Genomic DNA, 18,857 nt, shown 5'->3' on the forward strand with positions numbered 1-18,857 from the left:
ATGACTAGAAATATATATAGAGAGAGCGACAGTGAAAAGACTTAGTTTACCTCTGAGAAACCATCCCCCCAAATAAATCCTGTATTAACAAGTGCAAAAACAAAACAAACAGATAAACCCAAATCGAAAGGAAAGCAAAGAAAACCTCCAAACATTAAAACACAGTGTATAAAATGGTGTGAGAAACTGAAGTCACTTTCCAGCCTTTTAGTCCATAAAAAGCTGTGTGTGTGTGTGTCCTTGTTTGGATTCAGGCCCCTCTTTTCCAGTTTTGCCCTCCAGGCCCTGCACAAAGTGATGTGCGGTCGGAGCACCCAGGCCGTGACGCCGGTGGCCAGGGCGGCAGGCATGCTCCAGGGTCCAGCATCCCTACTCCTTACTGGCCGAGCGCTCGTCAAGTGCGTGGACGCCCCCGACGCCCAGCGCCGTGGCGTTCTGCGCCGCCGAGGCCGTGAGAACTGTGTGAAGGAGCATCAGCATAAGGACACACAGTCTGAGTCTGCCGGGGCCCAGCCTGGGCGCTGCTGAAGCTGGCAGCGACGTCCTGGGACAGGAGCCGCCTCTGTCCACCGTCCCCTTGGAGGGGGTGTTGGATTTTGCCTCTCTCCTGACGTCACAGCATTCTGGTTCATCATTGGTTAGAAAGGTTTCGTAGAGCCCTGGGGGGTGAAGAAAGGGCAAGGTTAACAGGCGAGAGGAGGATGGGTAGGAAGGCGCTCAGAGCCGACGGCAGAGTGTACTTTAACATCTGATCCACAACGTCTTACGGCAATGGAACATTTTGTAAAGGAGAGTCAAGTCCGTACAGTCTGGGTCAATGGTCAACCGTGCTCTCAAGCCAGTACTTTTAGGTTCCTCACTGCTCTTACTGTACTCTTGGTGGTCATCCATGAAAGTTCTGGGTTGTGAGGACTACAGGATAAAAGGTTTCACTAGGTCAAAACCAGAACCTAAGGTTCTGGATCAACGTGGTGACCAGGAACATTCAACCACCATTTGCTCTTTAACAGGAATGTGATTAATTAATGCAATGCGTAAAGTGACACCCACTAGTTATGAGTTAGCATATTTAGCATATTTTATTTATGAAACCACCAACCAATCATAATACCAGAGCTACAGGAACTATGTTACTAATCACTTCCTCTCAGGAACCTCACCAAGGCTCACATCTCCCTTTATGGCTGAATGCGTTTAACATCTACACACCCAAAGCATGACCGTTTCCATTTGTAAATACTTCTCTTATTCTTCCATTGATGACTGCCTACGTTGAAGCCTGTATTGTCTTTTGCCTGGACCACTGGGGGAGGAGTCTCTGCCTCATCTTTCTCCCTTTCCCATCCTCCAGCATCGCTTTTTAGTGATTGTGTGTCTAGCTCACTCTCTCGCTCTCTCTTATTCTCTCTTCCTTTTTTCCCTTCCCTCACCACAGAATCTCTCCTCTTTCTCCCTTCTCTTTTCCCTTCTTCCTCTAAAAACACACATTGTTCTTATTTTTAAATTGGTAAGTGGAGACTTTCGAAGTGATGAAAAAGAATAAAACAACTGGCTATCTAAACCTTCCAATCTCGTTTCTTGCTAGATTATAAAATTTTTATGTGGTCGCTTAAGCCATTTTGTATCCTTTTTTTTTTTAACTTGACTGAAACATTTTTTCATGAGATTTAGCATGAATTTTCTACACAAATTTTATTCTGTTACTCTCAAGCTTGAAAAACTTGAAAATGACGATAGAGTAATTGTTCGGATTAAATACGATGTCGTATGTAAAGTGCTTGGCTCAGTGCCTGGCACAGAGAACTAACTTGAAAAATTTGACTACTGTGAATTATAATCACTATTAATAGCACCTCATTGACTCGACCTTACTCATGAAATCTAGTCTCCTTTCCTCTCTCTCCAAACTCACTGCTCAGTGCTCCAGACATCCTCAACTCTTGGCTGATCTCAGAACACGTGACACTTCCACCCACATATGGACCACGGCTCAAGCTTTCTTTCTGGAATTTTCTCCATCAATTCATAGAACTAACTCTCATTTCTCCTTCAGGTTCAGCTCACACAGAATTCCCTTTGTGAAGCCTGTATTCATAGTCCTGGGCTCCTAGTGCATTTTGTGTAACTCTTCAATAGAGCAATTATTATTTTTTCTTTTAATCACAATTGCTCATTTTCATGTCAATTTCCTTACTTATGTGTCACCATAAGAGCAAGAACTATATAGTATCAGCCTCGTGTTCCCAATATGTTGCAGAATGCCCGAATAAAATAGGTACTTAACGAGATTTGTTACATGAATAAGCTCAATATATATTTATTCAATAAAGAGACTATTAAATAATATACACTCTGCAATCTTCAGTTTCTTTAAAAAAATGACCAAGATATCCTTATAATGATGCTTACAATATTCATTTCTTCTTAGGCATTCAAAGGTAAACTTCACCTTCGCCTAGGTAGAATATGGAAAAAAAACTGAATTAATGAGGTCTGCAGCTCCGACATTTTTATTTTCTGTATTTTATTCTTTTTTCAAATAAGATACCTCACGGGTAGACTAATCATTTATTGAAGTATACGTCTTCCAAAATTATATTCTACAAAGAAGAGAGTTTATAGTTAAGATTATAACAATAGAAATCTAAAGGTCATTTAGGTCAACATTTTAGAATGGTAACAGTCGGAATATCTTTAACAATGTCATCCAGATAAGAAGCTCTTCCAACGTAGCTCAGAAGCCAGGCGACTGATTTAGACCTAAAGTCATCTCAGAAAAAATAAGGCAATTTGTCAGGTCAATCAATGTATTCTTCTTTTGGACTAAAAAAAGTAATATTCTTTCTTTTTACATTGTCCATCTTTTTAATAAGAATCTTTATTCAGAGTTACACATGCATATTAGTAATCAAATCATGCTACAAGGTATTTTATAAGAAAAAATTCCTCCACCTCCTCCACCCCAAATTCTTCCTTCTCAGAGGCAAATACTGCACTTTTAAATTTGTTTCTGTATTGGCTCCATTTCTGGAAATGACCTGTTTTATACTTTTCGTGATTTTTTATCACTATCACTAGTAGATTCCTCCCCGCCCCCCCAACCCTGCCCCAGGACATGTGAGGATAAAACATTCATTCTGCACCTTCTCCAGCCCATAGGTGACCCCCTTCCTCTATGGTAGTACGTTTAATACTCGGTGTTCCTTTATTGGAATGCTGTAAAAACAATTCTCAACTCAGACGTGCAGTAAACTTTCATTTTCCATTCCGATTCCACTTTGTTTTTCCTAGAACTAATACTTACTAATTCTTAGAGTTTTCTACATAGTTACTAGTTCAGCACCCAGTACTTTGCCAGCTCTTTCCTATCAGTTGTGTTTTCCTGAAGAACTGTCTCCTGTAGTCTTTTACCATCTGGACTGGTGGCTTTTATGCCTAATGCATAGATTCCAGCCTGAAAACTCCAATGAACCTTCATCTTGGGGATGCTGGCTGCCTCTTTCCCGTGGATTTCCTAGCTCCTGTTCCTTACACCCCTTTACTCATTTTGGTGGACTGGGTATCTAGTATTTTCATAAGGACAAACTCTTGGGAGTAAATTTCTGAGAAGCTGTATGCCTAAAAATGTTTACCTCACGTTTAATTGATTGTTTGGCTGAGTATGGAATTCTGGCTTAGAAATTCTTATCCTTCAGCTTTATTTGAGCGATACTCCCATATTTAGTTGTTGAACCTCTGGGACCTGTCCTTTAATATTCTTATCATCTTCCTTGTTCATCACTTCATCCCTTGCTCTGCTTTCTGGAGGATTTGGTGAGCTTTACCATGAGATAATTTTACTGAATTTTTCTTTTTTTTTTAAAAAAAAATCACATTTTAATTTCCAAGAGCTCTTTTATATACTCTGAATTTCTTTTTTGAAGTGACTGTTCTCATTTCACAGTTGCAATATATTCTTTTATCACTCTGAGATTTTTACAGCACTTTTATTTGTCGTGTTTTATTTCCTCCCTGCATGCATTCTGTTTTCTCCAGATCGCTTTTTTCTTCTTTGTTTGTCTCTTACTTTTTACGTGGGAAGCCCTCCTCACGTCTGTCACCCGGTCCAACAACTTTCTCCAACCATCTCCAAAAAACAGTTCCCCTCCCACAAAGAAATATGCCAGCACTTTTCTCTGGAGAGGGAGGCATGGGTTATGGAGATCTGACTGCCTCATAGACAGACTTCCACCTGCTCTCCCTTATGTCGTCACCTCCTCCAAAGCATTTCGTGCTGTCAATTCCTGTGTCTGGAGGGAGTCTTGGATGGAAATCTGGTTGACTCTTAGCTTCTTCTCTGCTGCTTTAGCATTCACTTTTCTAGGTGTCAGCAAATCCTTTCACATGCACCAATTTTCTTTCTAGTTTCTAAGAGGGTTTGGTTGTTGTCTCCTTATCCATTCTTCTGTCCTTTTGGATTTATGCCTAATAGCGATTCCTCTTCTCTTGGGTCTGCCTAGGAAACTTTACTGCACTTTTCTCTACATCGGTCTGCTTTGTCCTGATCTCTGACTCACTCCTCCAGCCAGGAATGCTGCCTGTGGCTGGATTCTGCCTCAGTGTCTCCCCAGAAACTGAAGACACAGGGCATCTGCGAAGGGCCAAGCCAGCCTCGGATTTTTTTTCCCTCTGCTGAATCCTTGTTCCCTAACTCCCTCACGGGTACAGTTCTGAGTTCTCTCTAGTAAACCGTCTGGATACAGATGCTTCCTGGGAGAGCCTACCTATAGCAGCCAACACTTCCTCATCCTTCAGAGAAACTGTAAGGACATATTACCAAATGAAAAAAGTTCTCAAACAATCTCATTGCACAAATATATAAGAGATTTGGGATTAGGAAAGGAAAAGAGTAATTTTTTCAGTTAATGAAATGTTGTTCTTCTACGGTTTGCTACAAAATGTTCTATCTGCAATCTCTAATGAATCATTACCTATTTGACATTGAAAATAATAGTAGTAGCAATTATTCTATCTTATAGTACCAACCTCATGAATTATTTCTGAGTATTAAATAATACACATAAACTGTCTAGAACAGTGCCTGGCAGGTAGTAAAATGTCACGTAATATTAATTATTCCTCTTAGAAGTTGGGATAAATAGTAGAGTCAGAATTTATTATTAGGAAGGGCTTTAAGGAACATCTAATTCAAATTCCTTTTCTGTTTTCAATTAGTCTAAGCCACTCACAGAAAAGCCTTATTTTTTACAGCTCAAAACAATTATTCTAGTATAGTCAGTATAAATAACATCTAAGTACAGGAAAGACATTCTAAGGAAATCCTTAAAATAAACACATTATTTAAATATAACCCTTCGTTATCTCAGTAATTTACATTTTGCCATCTTTAAATCCAGGAATATGAGACTAATTTTTCAAATATTTGAACTAGTAATATGCTTTATAATATTTTTCCAAAGGCAAAAGTTTAGAAAACAGTAAAGTAAAAAGAAGGGGGAAAATTACCCCAAACCTGATTTCATTAGGATGAAAAAAGAAACAAGAAGAAACTGTTGGAATTTGTTTCCTCAACTTTTTATTAACACGGACACACATATACAGTCAGACCTCATCTTACTGCACTTCACTTTATTGAGCTTCACAGATATTGTGTTTTTTACAAATTGAAAGTTTGTGGTGACTCTATCCAGCCAGTCTAAGGTGCCACTTTTCTCTTTCATTTGCTCACTTTGTGTCTCTGTGTCACATACTGGTAATTCTTGCGGTATTTCAAACTTTTTCACTTTATTATATTTGTTACGATGATCTGTGATCAGTGATCTTTGATGTTACTACCAATATTGTTTTGGGGGTGCCACAAACTGCATCCACGTAAGATGGCAAACTTAATCAATAAATGTGGTGTATTTGCTCCACCGACTGGCCATTCCCCGTCTCTCCCCGTCTCCCTCAGGCCTCCCTATTCCCTGAGACAAAACAATATTGAAATTAGGCCAATGAATAACCCTACAATGGCCTCTAAGTGTTCAAGTGAAAGGAAGGGTCACATGTCTCTCACTTTATATCAAAAGCTAGAAATGATGAAGCTTAGTGAGGAAGGCATGTTGAAAACTGAGATAGGCTGAAACCTAGACCTTTTGTGCAAGACAGTCAGATTGTGAATGCAAAGGAAAACTTCTCGAAGGAAGTTAAATGTCTACTCCAGTGAACACAGGAATAATGAGAAAGTGAGCCAGCCTTAGTGCTGATATGGAGAAAGTCTGAGTGGTCTGGATAGAAGATCAAACCAGCCACAACATTCCCTCAACATTAGGCAAAGCCTAATCCAGAGCAAGGCCCCATTTCTCTTCAATTCTGTGAAGGCTGAGAGAGGGGAGGAAGCTGTAGAAGAAAACTGGGAAGCTAGCAGAGGTTGGTTGATGCGGTTTAAGGAAGGAAGCCATCACCATAACATAGAAGTGCAAGGTGAAGCAGCAAGTACTGCTGTAGAAGCTGCAACAAGGTATCCAGAAGATCTAGCTAAGAGAATTAATGAAGGTAGTTACACTAAACAACAGATTTTCAATGTCGATAAAACAGCCTTATACTGGAGGAAGATGCCATTTAGACTTTCATAGCTAGACAGATGTCAATGCCTTTAAGCGTCAAAGGACAGGCTGACTTTCTTATTAGGCGCTAAAGTAGCTGGTGACTTTGAATTGAAGCCAGTGCTCATTTACCATTTCTAAAATCCTTAAGAATTACGCTAAATCGACTTTGCTCATGCTATCACTGGAACAACAAAGCCTGGGTGACAGTACATCTGTTTACTGAATATTTTAAACCCACTACTGCAACCTACTGTTCAGAAAAAGATTCCTTTCAAAATGTTACTGCTCATTGACAAGGCACCTGGTCACCCAAGAGCTCTGATGGAAATGGACAGTGAGATTAATGCCATTTCCATGTCTGCTAACATGACATCCATTCTGTAGCCCATGGATCAAGGAGTAATTTTGACTTTCAAGTTATTACTTTTAAGTAATAACTTAAGAAATTCATTTTGTAAGGCTGTAGATGCCATAGATAGGGATTCCTCTGAGGGATCTGGGCAAAGTCAATTGAAAACCTTCTGGAAAGGATTCACCACTAGAGACACTAGTAAGAACATTCCTGATTCACGGGAAGAAGTCAAAGTATCAACATGAACAGGAGTTTGGAAGAAGTTGATTCCAACTCTCATGGATGACTTTCAGGGGTTCAAGACTTCAGTGCAGGATGTAACTACAGAGGTGGTAGAAAGAGCAAGAGAACTGGAATTAGAAGTGGAGCCTGAAGATATGACTGAATTGTAGCCATCTCATGATCAGACTTGAAAGGATGAGTTGCTTCCTATAGAGGAACAAAGAAAGTGGTTTAACGTTATCTCCATTCATTTTAGCATCTTTGATATATCATTGTCCATTATTTTAATTTTTCTTGATCTTTTTATATTTTTCTCTGCACTGTGTTCTACATCTAAGAGTTTCACAATGATTGGAACGGAGAGTTCCATCCAGTTCCCCTTACTGTCGGATCTGTAGTGCTTGGTCTTGTCTTCATCCTCATATAATAACATTTCCAAACATTTAAAAATGTGTCTTTACCATTCCCTCTGTTGTCTATCATTTGCTGTGTGAACTTAAGTGCCTATCTTTTCATAATTTGCTAAATATGTGCAGTTATTCATTCTCCTAGAATTACATTTTTAAAAAATCACACACACTTGGGCAAATTTGTCTAATTATTAGGGTTGTTGATGAGGAAGTTTATCTAAATTTTACTTCCTCCAACTTCTAATCCCTCATCGTTTGGGAGGGGCTATATAATCAGGTGTTTAAAACTTATTTATTGTCAAATTACTAACATTTTTATATCTTCCCTCCCAGTAATGATTAATAACATTTGCATATCATTTTATATGTACCTTATTCACGGATTACTTGGTTGCAATTAATAGAAACTCACTGGAGCTAATTTAGGCAACAAAACGAAACAAAACCTAGAGCAGCTAAGGGGAGGAATATGTGAAAATTTCAAGCCTATTCTATGAGATACAAGACTGAGAGCACACAAGGGAACGTGAAGAACTAAATTAAGAAATAGCATGGCCATCAGAAGTAGGGGTGCTCCCTATAGCACAGGAATCATCTCTGTTTCCTGCTGCGCAGCTCTCCCTCATTTATCTTTGGGCTTTTTCATGGAGATAGGACTTCATTGTTTTGTTCTCTTAATTCAATGTCATAGGGGACTGACTGGAATTGCTGGGTTCCAGTGACACGCTCCTGGGGATGCAGATTGACTTATTTGACTGGTTTATGCTGGTCTCATCAGCCACACCAGAGAGAGATTCCCACAGAACAAACACAGCGTGCATGTAGGTTCACTCTCTGAAAGAAAAACGTGAAGTCCGTGTTTTTCTTTCTGCTCAAATTTGATATTTTCTACCTTGGAGCTTGTAGGCTATTTCCTCCATTCTCAAAATTCAAGAATGTTTGGAATTTGATCTAATTTCCTTAATTTTGCCAGAGTGGGAAGAACCACTTTAATCTGCCAGTAAGAGTATCTCTAAGCTCAGGAAAGATATTTCCCAGTCTTCGTTTGGTTGTTATTTCTTTTTTTTTTTTTTACAGTGTAATATGTGTTTTCAATTTATCACATTCCCTCTTATCATTTTTATAGTCTTGGTCTCCACCTTGGACTTTGCCTCAGTCTTCTTCAAGCTTACCCTCCACTTTGCTTACCTCAATCTCTATATGGTTGATACTATAAGTGTACAACATATTTGCAACTGTTTTCTGTTGCCCTGCAATATATATATATATATGTATATATACGTATTAGAGATATTAATCTAAATTAATTGTTATGTTTGCCTGCTTCCCAGCCAGATTTCCTTTCCACGTTTCTCCCCTTGTTTTAAACGGTCTATATGTCCTTGAATTTTATTGAGAACAGATGCTGCCTAAAATTACCCTTGTAGTAACTTTCCTTAAATATATGCTATCATTCTGTCTCTCAAACTCTGTCTTCCTTCTTTTATGTGAAGTATATTTTATTAGGTTCCACATTTCATTTTCTCTGTGTTAAAAGTTGAATAGATTTGCCCTCCAAATATATCTGAAAGACCTAAATCCTAGTACCTCAAAAGGTGACCTTATTTGGAAACAAGGTTTTAAGAGACTTAATCAAGTTAAGGTGAGGTCACTGGCAGGGTGTGGAGGGTAGGCGTGCATGATCCACTATGACTTTTGTTGGGTTTTGTTTTGCTTTTTGTTTGTTTTTATGTTGGGAGTACCTTCATAATTCTATACAGTGTGTTCCTATGTCTATTTCTTAATCCAGTGATTTTCCTCAACTGACAAAGCTGAGTAGATTCATGTCTGTATAGTTCTCTCCTATCCCATTAATCTCATATTTGGCCAGCCACTGCTTTTCTTCTAAACTATGGTTACATCTTCTTCCACGTTTTCATTCTGTATGTTAATTTTGAAAATTGAAAGTGAAAGAAAAAACATCCTTAGAGTTCATGCAATGCCATTTCACTACAGTAACATCATTCGAAGAATTTAAAATACCAGGCAAAATAGATGATTACTTTTTATATTTTATCAATTCATAAAAATCATAAAAATTTTAGATAGCTTTATATTTGACTCACAATTCTTTTGCACATTTTTCCTGAGATTCTAGTTGTCTTTCATTCTTCATATAATCAGGAAAAATATTATATCTTCATCCCTATGTCACTAAATCCATTTCATAATCATAACAATTTCAGTGTTCTAATATGAACAAGTTATTTTCGATGCACAGATATTATCTTATGATTTATTTTACTCCACCACGAATATTGAGAGCCTACATGACCCTCTTTCTTGTAATCCTCTTTTGTTCTACTAGAGTAAAACTACAAGTAATGTTTCAGATGGGATATGTAGAAGGTAAACTTTCAAGAACATACACATTTAATTGAAACGGACTTCATTCTCCTATTTGAAAGACATTTTGCCTGGGTATAGGATCCCAGGCTCACAATCTCTTCTGATAACTTTGGAGGCATTACTCATTGCGTCCTAGGGTCCAGTGCTGTGGGAGAAAATTATGACTATATTTGTTTCCTGTCGATGTTGTAGCAAATTACTCCACATTAGTAGCTTGAAACACCACTCGATTATTTACTCACACTTCTGTAGGTCACAGTCTAGGAGGGTTGGCTGGTTTCTCTGCTCAGTGTTAGCAAGGCTAAGATCGAGATGCTGGCAGGGCTGAAGTCCTTTTCAGGGTCTCTAGGGGGGAATTCACTTCTAGCCTCATGCAGGTTGCTGGCAGAGTTTGGTTCTCCATGCTTCTAGGACTGAGGTCCTTGCCTGCTGTTGGATGGGACTGTTCTCAGCCTCTAGAGGCCATCCTCATCCCTGGGCTTATCCTCCTCCATCTTCAGAGCCAACAGTGACAGTGTGGAGTCTTTCTCATTCTTCTAACCTCTATGACCTCTCCTTCAGCCCCATCTTACCTGAATCTCACACTGTGTCTTTATGACTGACTCTGTCTTCTGTTCTTTTCACAGCCTGTGTGATTAGACGGGACCCACCTAGATGATCCAGGATAATCTCCATATCTCACAACCACAACCTTAATCATAGCTGCAAAGTCCCTTTTGCCATGTAACACATTCACAGGCTCTGGGCATTAGTTCATGGGCACCTTTTTTGGGGGAAGCCATTATTCAGTCTAACACACTTCACCCTCTGGCTCCCAAAGACCCACATCCATGCCACATGCAAAAACTCTTCACCCTATCCCAAGGTCCCAAGTCTCAACCCAATACAACTCAAAGTGCAGAAATCTCCCTTAAGTCTCATCAGTTCAAAATCCTCAAATTTCATTATCTGTATCACCTAAATTAGGTATTGATGTGACCCTAAGCATAACCCATCCCAGGATAAAATTCCTCTCCATCTGCGGAACCAGAAAGTAAGTTATCTGCTCCCAACACACGATGGTGAGACAGGCATGGACTAATCGTTGCAGACATTCTGCTTCAAAAAGGGAGAAGGTGGAAGGAAAATGTGGTCACCAACCCAAATCAACTTTGAAATCTAGCTGCACAAACTCCATCAAGTTTCCAGGCCTGTGAATGATCCTCTGCGATTCTCAGCTCCACCCTCTGGGCGCACATCTCCGTCCGCTAACTCATCTTTCCTTTCTTATAAAATGTTGCATCTGTGTGCGGCCGAGTAGTTTCACTAGCAAGTTTCCACCAGTAGAATTTTGAGGGTCCAACAGCCTCCCTTCACTCCATCCTGTCTCTGTCCCTTTCCGTCCAAGCTGGCAGCGTTTTTGCTAATGTAAACTTCTCCATAACTTTGTGAGACTCCTGTCTATGTCACAAGGGTTTACCCCGTTAGACAAGAAGCTCCCCCACAAATCCTCCCTAGATCATTCCTCCTCTACTTTTGGCTACTGCTCAAAGGGCTGAGGGGAATCCACGAGTCCCACCCTTAATCTCTTCAAAAGCCTTTCGTATAACTTAATACTCTGACCTTCCAAACTTTGTGAGGTCTTAGAATGGTTGTACAGCCATGCCCTCAGCAGTTTCGTTTGGTTTTCTCTAGAGTATGCTTTCCTGACAGCAATTTGCTTTACCTTTTGCCATCTTGGTAGACTGAGATTTTCCCAAATAATCAAATCCTGGGTTCTATTGTTGAGTAATTCTTCTCTCAGTGTATCTCTCTCCTTATGCATTTTATTATGAGTAGCAAGAAAAAGCCAGGTCACACCTTCAACATTTGCTTGGAAATCTCAACCATAGAGCCAACTTCATGACTTAGCATCTCTGCTTCCCAGATAACTGCAGGACGCAATTCTGCTAAGCTTTCTGATACTGTTGAAGATGTTTCCAATTTCCATGAACATGTTCCTCATTCCTTTCTGAGCCCTCACCGGCAGGCTTCAACGACCATAGTCCTACACCCTGTTCAAGGCAATCTGGGCTTTTTCTGTCATGCTCCTCATAAGTCTTCCAACTTAGGCCAGTGCCTGGTTCCAAAGCCACTTGCACATTTCTAGGTATTTGTTACAGCAACACTCCACTTCTACGTACCGAAATCTGCATTCGCTTTCTATTTATAAAAAACGGTCACAGACATCACAGTGGCTTAAAATGGCATCCACATATTATCTCACAGTTGTATAGGTTAGAGCCTGGGTTGGTTTTGGCTAGTGTCAAAGTGAAGTAGAGACATAAGTCAAAACCAACCCAGGCTCTAACCTATAGAACTGTGAGGTAATACATGGATGCCATTTTAAGTCACGATGATGTCTGTGACAACCTTTTATCAGGCTGAAATCAAGGTGTTGGCCTTGATTATCCAAACTGGGTCAGGAGGCTGGCAGAATTCAGTTTCGTGTGGCTGTAGCACTGAGCTCCCTGCTTTCTTGCTGGCTGCCAACTGGAGACTCTCAGCCTCCAGAGACCACCTGCATCCCTGGCTCACGGCCCTTTTCTCCATCTTGAAATCTAACAACAGTGGGTTGAGTCCCTCCTACACCTTCCATTTCTGTGATTTCTCCTTCTGCCTCATCTTTCTGGCTGATACTTTTGTATTCCGTGATTACATTGGGTGGACCTAGATAATCCAGGATAATCTCCCTGTTTTAAGATCAGCTGACTAGCCGTCTTAATTCCATGAGCAAAGTCCTTTGAGCCATGTAATGTACCATATTCACGGGCATATCAAGAAAGAAGATCATAGGGGCTAAAATCTTGGCTATGACACAGATGTTAATATCCTTCTCGTTTCACTGAAGGCTTGGGTTTGTTATCCTCAGTGAAACCTCTTCAGATAGTTCATATATTTGTTGTTTTCTAAAATTTCAAGAAGATATGTCTGCACGTGGTTTCTTCATAGCTTCTTCTGCTGGTCCCTTTCAATCTGACCATGGTTTTCTTCCACTCTGGAGAAATTCCTTCTAGCATTGCTTTGATAATCAATTCCTTTCCCCACTTCCACCTTCATACTCTTTTTGTTTTGTTTTATCCAAAAAGCTCATATGGGGTTGTCCTGGCCCTTCCACATGTTTTACTCTCTTGTCACCTTCAGTTGTCAAGTCTCTCCAAGAGGCAGAAGTCTCCTCGGGGTGAGTGAATGGAGATGAAGTGGATGAATCGCAGCTCCCCTCCTAACACCCCCAAAAGTTATTACTAAGAAGGCTTCCTCACATCCACCCAGGGAGTTCATTCAGTGTCTAGAAAGTCGATCCCTGGATTTTGTGGGAAGACACCACACTGCATAGACAGGAATGGGGATGATCTGTTGGCTCAGATGTCTGCTCAGAGCCTTTAATCCATCAGAGAATTTCTGGTCTTTTTGTTCTGCTTTCTCTATGTCCCCAAAACAATCCATGATCATCAAAGGGTCCTACTGGAAAAACAGTTCCCACGTCTGCTGTGGTCTTTTTTCAGAGTCTGCTCTGAACGCTCTCACAATTCTGGTTGCATTCCAGAGTCCTGCATTTGCCTTTTCTCTTCTGTACATTGTTTATTTAAAAAATTTTTTAAAATTATTTTTGGCTGTGTTGGGTCTTCGTTGCTGCGCGGGCTTTCTCTAGTTGTGGCGAGCGGGGGCTACTCTTCCTTGCGGGGCTTCTCATTGTGGTGGCTTTTTGTTGTGGAGCACGGGCTCTAGGCGTGCGGGTTTCAGTAGTTGTGGCGCGAGGGCTCAGTAGTTGTGGCTCGCGGGCTCTAGAGCGCAGGCTCAGTGGTTGTGGCACATGGGCTTAGCTGCTCCGCAACATGTGGGGTCTTCCTGGACCAGGGCTCGAACCCATGTCCCCTGCATTGGCAGGCAGATTCTTAACCACTGCGCCACCAGGGAAGTCCTCTGTATATTTTTTAAAACAGTCTCCGTTCTCCCTGTGTCCCATTTTCTAGGTTCTATAGCTTCTATGAATGCATCCCATTTTGTAGTTTTTACTTCAATTTCAATAAGAGTTCGAGACAGGTGGGAAATAAAAGCCTGCTTCAGCTTGCCACCTTGAACCAGAAGTCACACCCGCACTTAAATGCAATGGTTTCCTCATCACCAGGACCATTTTTTGCCATCATGTAAATCCTGAGAGTTGCAAAACATAGTTTTTGAAATTAGCATTTCACCTTTAATAGCCCTTCATTTTATATTTGCTGCAATAGTGGTTTCACATGCATATAACCTAGGATTTATTTAGAAATAACTTACAAAAAATATAAAATTAGCACTAATATCCAAATTGTATCCACTTTTTTAAAGGTAAAAATAATGTAAGTGACCTGTAGAGATTTTGCTAATTTTCTAGGATTATTTTATCATTGGGCTTGTAGAACAATATAAAATGAGAAGTCAGTCTCAGAAATCTAGAAACAAATTTCCAAATCATATGACCATCTGCAGAAAGAATGACTTAGGAGCATCTATATATTTATAGTCTTTATAGTATCTTTTTAAAGCAAGGGCAAATTGTAAGTAATTAAGGTATACATTTGAAATAGATTCGTTTTTTTTTTTTTTGAAAGGAGTGGTGGCAAATGTATCAGGTCCATATGATGAATTTTCAGTCTAACATCACACTGAAATCTAACTACTCCATCCTTCCTCTAAACACCTAGCATTCTGCTTATCTCCCAGAGAACAATACGTATTTGTTTAATGAGGGGGAAGGAACCAAGGGATCATGAAGTAATACTCTGAGTTGTAAAAGACTGTCTTAATGCGTTGAATATATTAGCACACGGATATAACCCAATAGTAAAATGTAAGTACACATATCAGGAAGAAAAGTGATACAGACTCTCAAGAACGGGCCACACAAGTACCTGCCTATGTAAAGGTCATTCAGAATAGAAAGCTAAGTGCACATTCGATAGAATAGAGATTGTTTTGCAAATGGAAAATCATACACAATGAAATTAAAATCAAAGGCCCCCGTTAAAATGGCAAAGAAGTTCTACAGAGAATTCACTCATTTCTTAAGACCATAAGCTAAACTGAGGGATACATTAGGCATTCAAAATGTCTAGAAGCTAAACAGGTAATTTCCTCAACGATGGGTCCTAAATTTTTCTAGGATTGGACTAAAAGAACAGAGACTGTCTTCTGCAGGCAGAGAGGATACAGTCTCAACATAACTAACGCGTGACGTTAAATATCACATTTTCATTGTTATCTCTCCTAAAATGGTTACAGCGATCTTTTTAGTTATGAAAAATTTATTCTAAGAAAATAGGAAAGAAAAAAAGTTCATGGATGAAGAAAATATTTGCCACCAAATATATCATTTAATTTCCCACCCCATTCCTGATGATGCCTTTTAGGGTGGCCTTGATGTAGACGTTATAGGATGGCGTGGAGGAAAACCATATCAGTTCCCAGAGGAGTGTAGCTGTTAGCATCTGTACAAACCATCAGAACATTGTAGGGCTCAAGGCAGGGGGTGCTGGTGGGACGGAAAGACTCATGTTCCTCTTTCTATTTTGATAAGTTCCCAAGTATCAGGGACTTGTACCAAGTGCAACTAGTAAACGTCACCTGAAGAAGGAATAAGAATCTTGACTCCTCTTCCATTCCTGTGAACCAGCCATGGTTGCTAAGTGCTTTTCATTTTTCCACTTGGGTTCCTCCCATAGATGGGAAGAGTGTTTATGGGATTTCATGAGATGAATTTCAAGGATTCAGAGAAATGCGTTTGTGTCCTATGAATTTACATTACAGGAGGATGTGAAAAACTGGATCTCTCATGGATGTTTCCGTGACTGCATGTTGAGTGCTAGCTAGTTCAGCATTGTTACCCAAGAAGAAAACTGTATGGTCCTCGTTAAGAACATTACCTATTATGTTCTATTTCTATTTATTTGTGTTATTTTTCTCTGTGAAGTGACATGGTGAGGATCACATACTGTAAATCAGTGTCATGTTTTAGTAGATTACCCAGTCTTTTTTTAATTTGGCAACCTTTAGTAACTATGACTGTGCAAAGGAAATATCCTTAAAAACAGGAAACTACGTAAATAAGTCTGTGGCTGCAGAATCTCAAACCATGACTTGTAATTGAAGAGACAGTTTTGCTAGTGCTTTGATCCATCCATGAATGTATTTAGAGTACAAACAACATTTCCTGCTTTTCTTCCTAAAAAGAAAAACATACTTTCTGTGTAATCACAGAATACGTACAAAGCTATCCCAATGTCTGTGTCCTGCCTACACGGACACACGTTAATGGCTTCAAGGCATGAAAACACCTCATAAATAGACCTGGACTTCAAAAATATGCTTTTTTAAAATGAGTTAGGGGAAAATTATTTTCCTAATTTGATCACCAGTTTTTGAAACATTAAATGTGAACAAAAGTAGCTGTGATTTTCATCAAAATATTTTTACTCAAAGATAATGCCAAAATTTAATTTGGTAGTACTCCGACTCTAAGGAAAAGCCAATATTATAGAATCATTTATAACAAGAAAACTGTCTCAATGTGTTAGAGTTGACATTGAACTTAACAAAAAGAATATTAACTAGAATGATTAACTATCTTTATTTGTCAGATGTGAACTGACAAAGAAGTTTAAAGTAAAAGAGATATGATTATTCTTTTTTGGAGTGGGGGAAATAATAGGATTTAACACTCACTTATGACTCTTATTTGAGAGACATAGAACATCTGTTCTTTTATAATAACAAAAGCATATATTTGTTCAATAGTTTTGATATCTACTGGTTTTCTGCTGATTACATTTTTTAAATATATAAAGACACATACATATATAGTAAACTGAGAAAATATTAAGATGAGAAAAGATTAGACTGAGAAACTGAGAAAATATAAAGAATAACAAAAATGAGGTTTTGAAGTATGTATCTCTCAGAGGCAAGATGGCACAAATGAATATTCTGAGAAGCCAGGCTCCTTGGGCCCCTTGTTTCCTACAAGAAAACAAAGATGCGAGAAAAGGAAAATGTGCACAGGTGACGACAGAAAGAAAGAAAGAAAGAAAGAAAGAAAGAAAGAAAGGAAAGAAGGAAGGAAGGAAAGGAGAGAGAAAAAAAGAAAGGAAGGGCTTCCCTGGTGGCGCAGTGGTTGAGAGTCTGCCTGCTGATGCAAGGGAAACAGGTTCGTGCCCCGGTCTGGGAAGATCCCACATGCTGCGGAGCGGCTGGGCCCATGAGCCATGGCCGCTGGGCCTGTATGTCCGGAGCCTGTGCTCCGCAATGGGAGAGGCCACAACAGTGAGAGGCCTGCGTACTGCAAAAAAAAAAAAAAAAAAAAGAAAGGAAGAAAAAAAGATTATATATTAAATTAAGAATTAGACATTAGGAGGTGACATAAAAAAGAAAAAAGACTAACATAAAAAAGTTCAAATACTAGTATTTAGTGACTTGAAACAATAAGGATGTGTAACATTTTGCTTATGACATCGAGAAATACTCATTATAATATGTATGTCCACAAAGGAATGAGAAGTGAGAAGTATAATACACCTCTGGCAAGAATCTTTGTCGTTAAAACTTTCTGAGATTTTGGCAATAAATATCAAAAGCCTAAAGTTTTGCATGCGCTTTTACCTGCCAAGTCCAATTCAGTGAGTTTAGGGAAATGAATCAGAAGTGTATGGAAATACTGCAGCACAATGGATGGACCCAGAGGTTATCATACTAAGTGAAATAAGTCAGAAAGAGAAAGACAAATACCATATGATAGCATTTATATGTGAAATCTAAAATATGACACAAATGAACCTATCTATGAAACAAAACCAGACTCACAGAGATCAGACTTGTGGTTGCCAAGGGGGAGGGGGGGAGGGAGGGATGGATTGGGAGTTCAGGATTAGCAGATGTAAACAATTATATATAGGATGGATAACCAACAAGGTCCTACATATCATACAGGGAACTATATCCAATATCCTGTGATAAATCATAATGGAAAAGAGAATGAAAAAAATATATATGTATAACTGAGTCACTTTGCTGTACAGCAGAAATTAAATGCAACATTATAAATCAACTCTACTTCAATAAAATTTTTTTTAAATGTATGGAAATAAGTATGCATATATGTTCTTAGTAGTATTTTTTTTTTTACATAGCAAAAAATGAACATGAAGAAAAGTCCGGTAGTTAGTAAAACACTCAAGTAATTTACATCATAATAATATACTGTATTATCATGCAAACATTAAATTATGCTATAGAAGCATATTTAATCATTCAAACCACTATTCACGGTATAAAATGTTGTTTTCCTATTGGTGGTAGATGATGGATTTTCTTATTATCTTCTTTTTGCTGATGGACACTTATTAAATGCTTTTTTTTCTTTTTGGGTCTTAGTTGAGATCTTTCGTGTGGCATGGGCTCTTTGCTGTGGCATGCGGGCTTCTCTCTAGTTGTGGCGCGCGGGCTCCAGGGAGCGTGGGCTCAGTAGTTGTGGTGCGTGGCCTTAGCTTCCCCGAGGCATGTGGGATCTTAGTTCCCCGACCAGGGATCCAACCCATGTCCCCTGTACTGGCAGGCGGATTCTTTACCACTGGACCACAGGGAAGTCCTGACACTTACTGAATGTTTTTAAATAATTAAGCATGCATTTTCTAGTATAAATATAATAACAGATATTACTCTACAGAAATGTTGTTGTGAGTTTTTAAGATATTTGATGAAAATGCTTAGATTCTCAAAGAGACGCCATCTTTTCTCTAATCTATTGGCGCTACAGGAAGAGTAAGCCCAGCGCTCCTGATGAGGCTCTACTGGCTCGCCCTGGGCACTTACCAGCAGAGGCTGGCTGGGAGAGGCACACAGGTT

The 18,857-nt window shown here is 39.3% G+C and overlaps 1 protein-coding gene across 1 annotated transcript in view; it reads right to left on the reverse strand.

Moving 5' to 3' along the window:
- Positions 1–369: 369 nt before the first annotated feature.
- The window catches only part of NALF1 (NALCN channel auxiliary factor 1), a 570,556-nt gene continuing 552,068 nt past the window's right edge, over positions 370–18,857 (reverse strand). Inside the window, exon 3 of the mRNA XM_065896308.1 lies at positions 370–659. Coding sequence (XP_065752380.1) covers positions 370–659 — 290 coding nt within the window. The remainder of the gene's footprint in view (positions 660–18,857) is intronic.

Source organism: Phocoena phocoena, chromosome 18 (genome assembly GCF_963924675.1).
Source record: "Phocoena phocoena chromosome 18, mPhoPho1.1, whole genome shotgun sequence".
NCBI classification, from domain to species: Eukaryota; Metazoa; Chordata; class Mammalia; order Artiodactyla; family Phocoenidae; genus Phocoena; species Phocoena phocoena.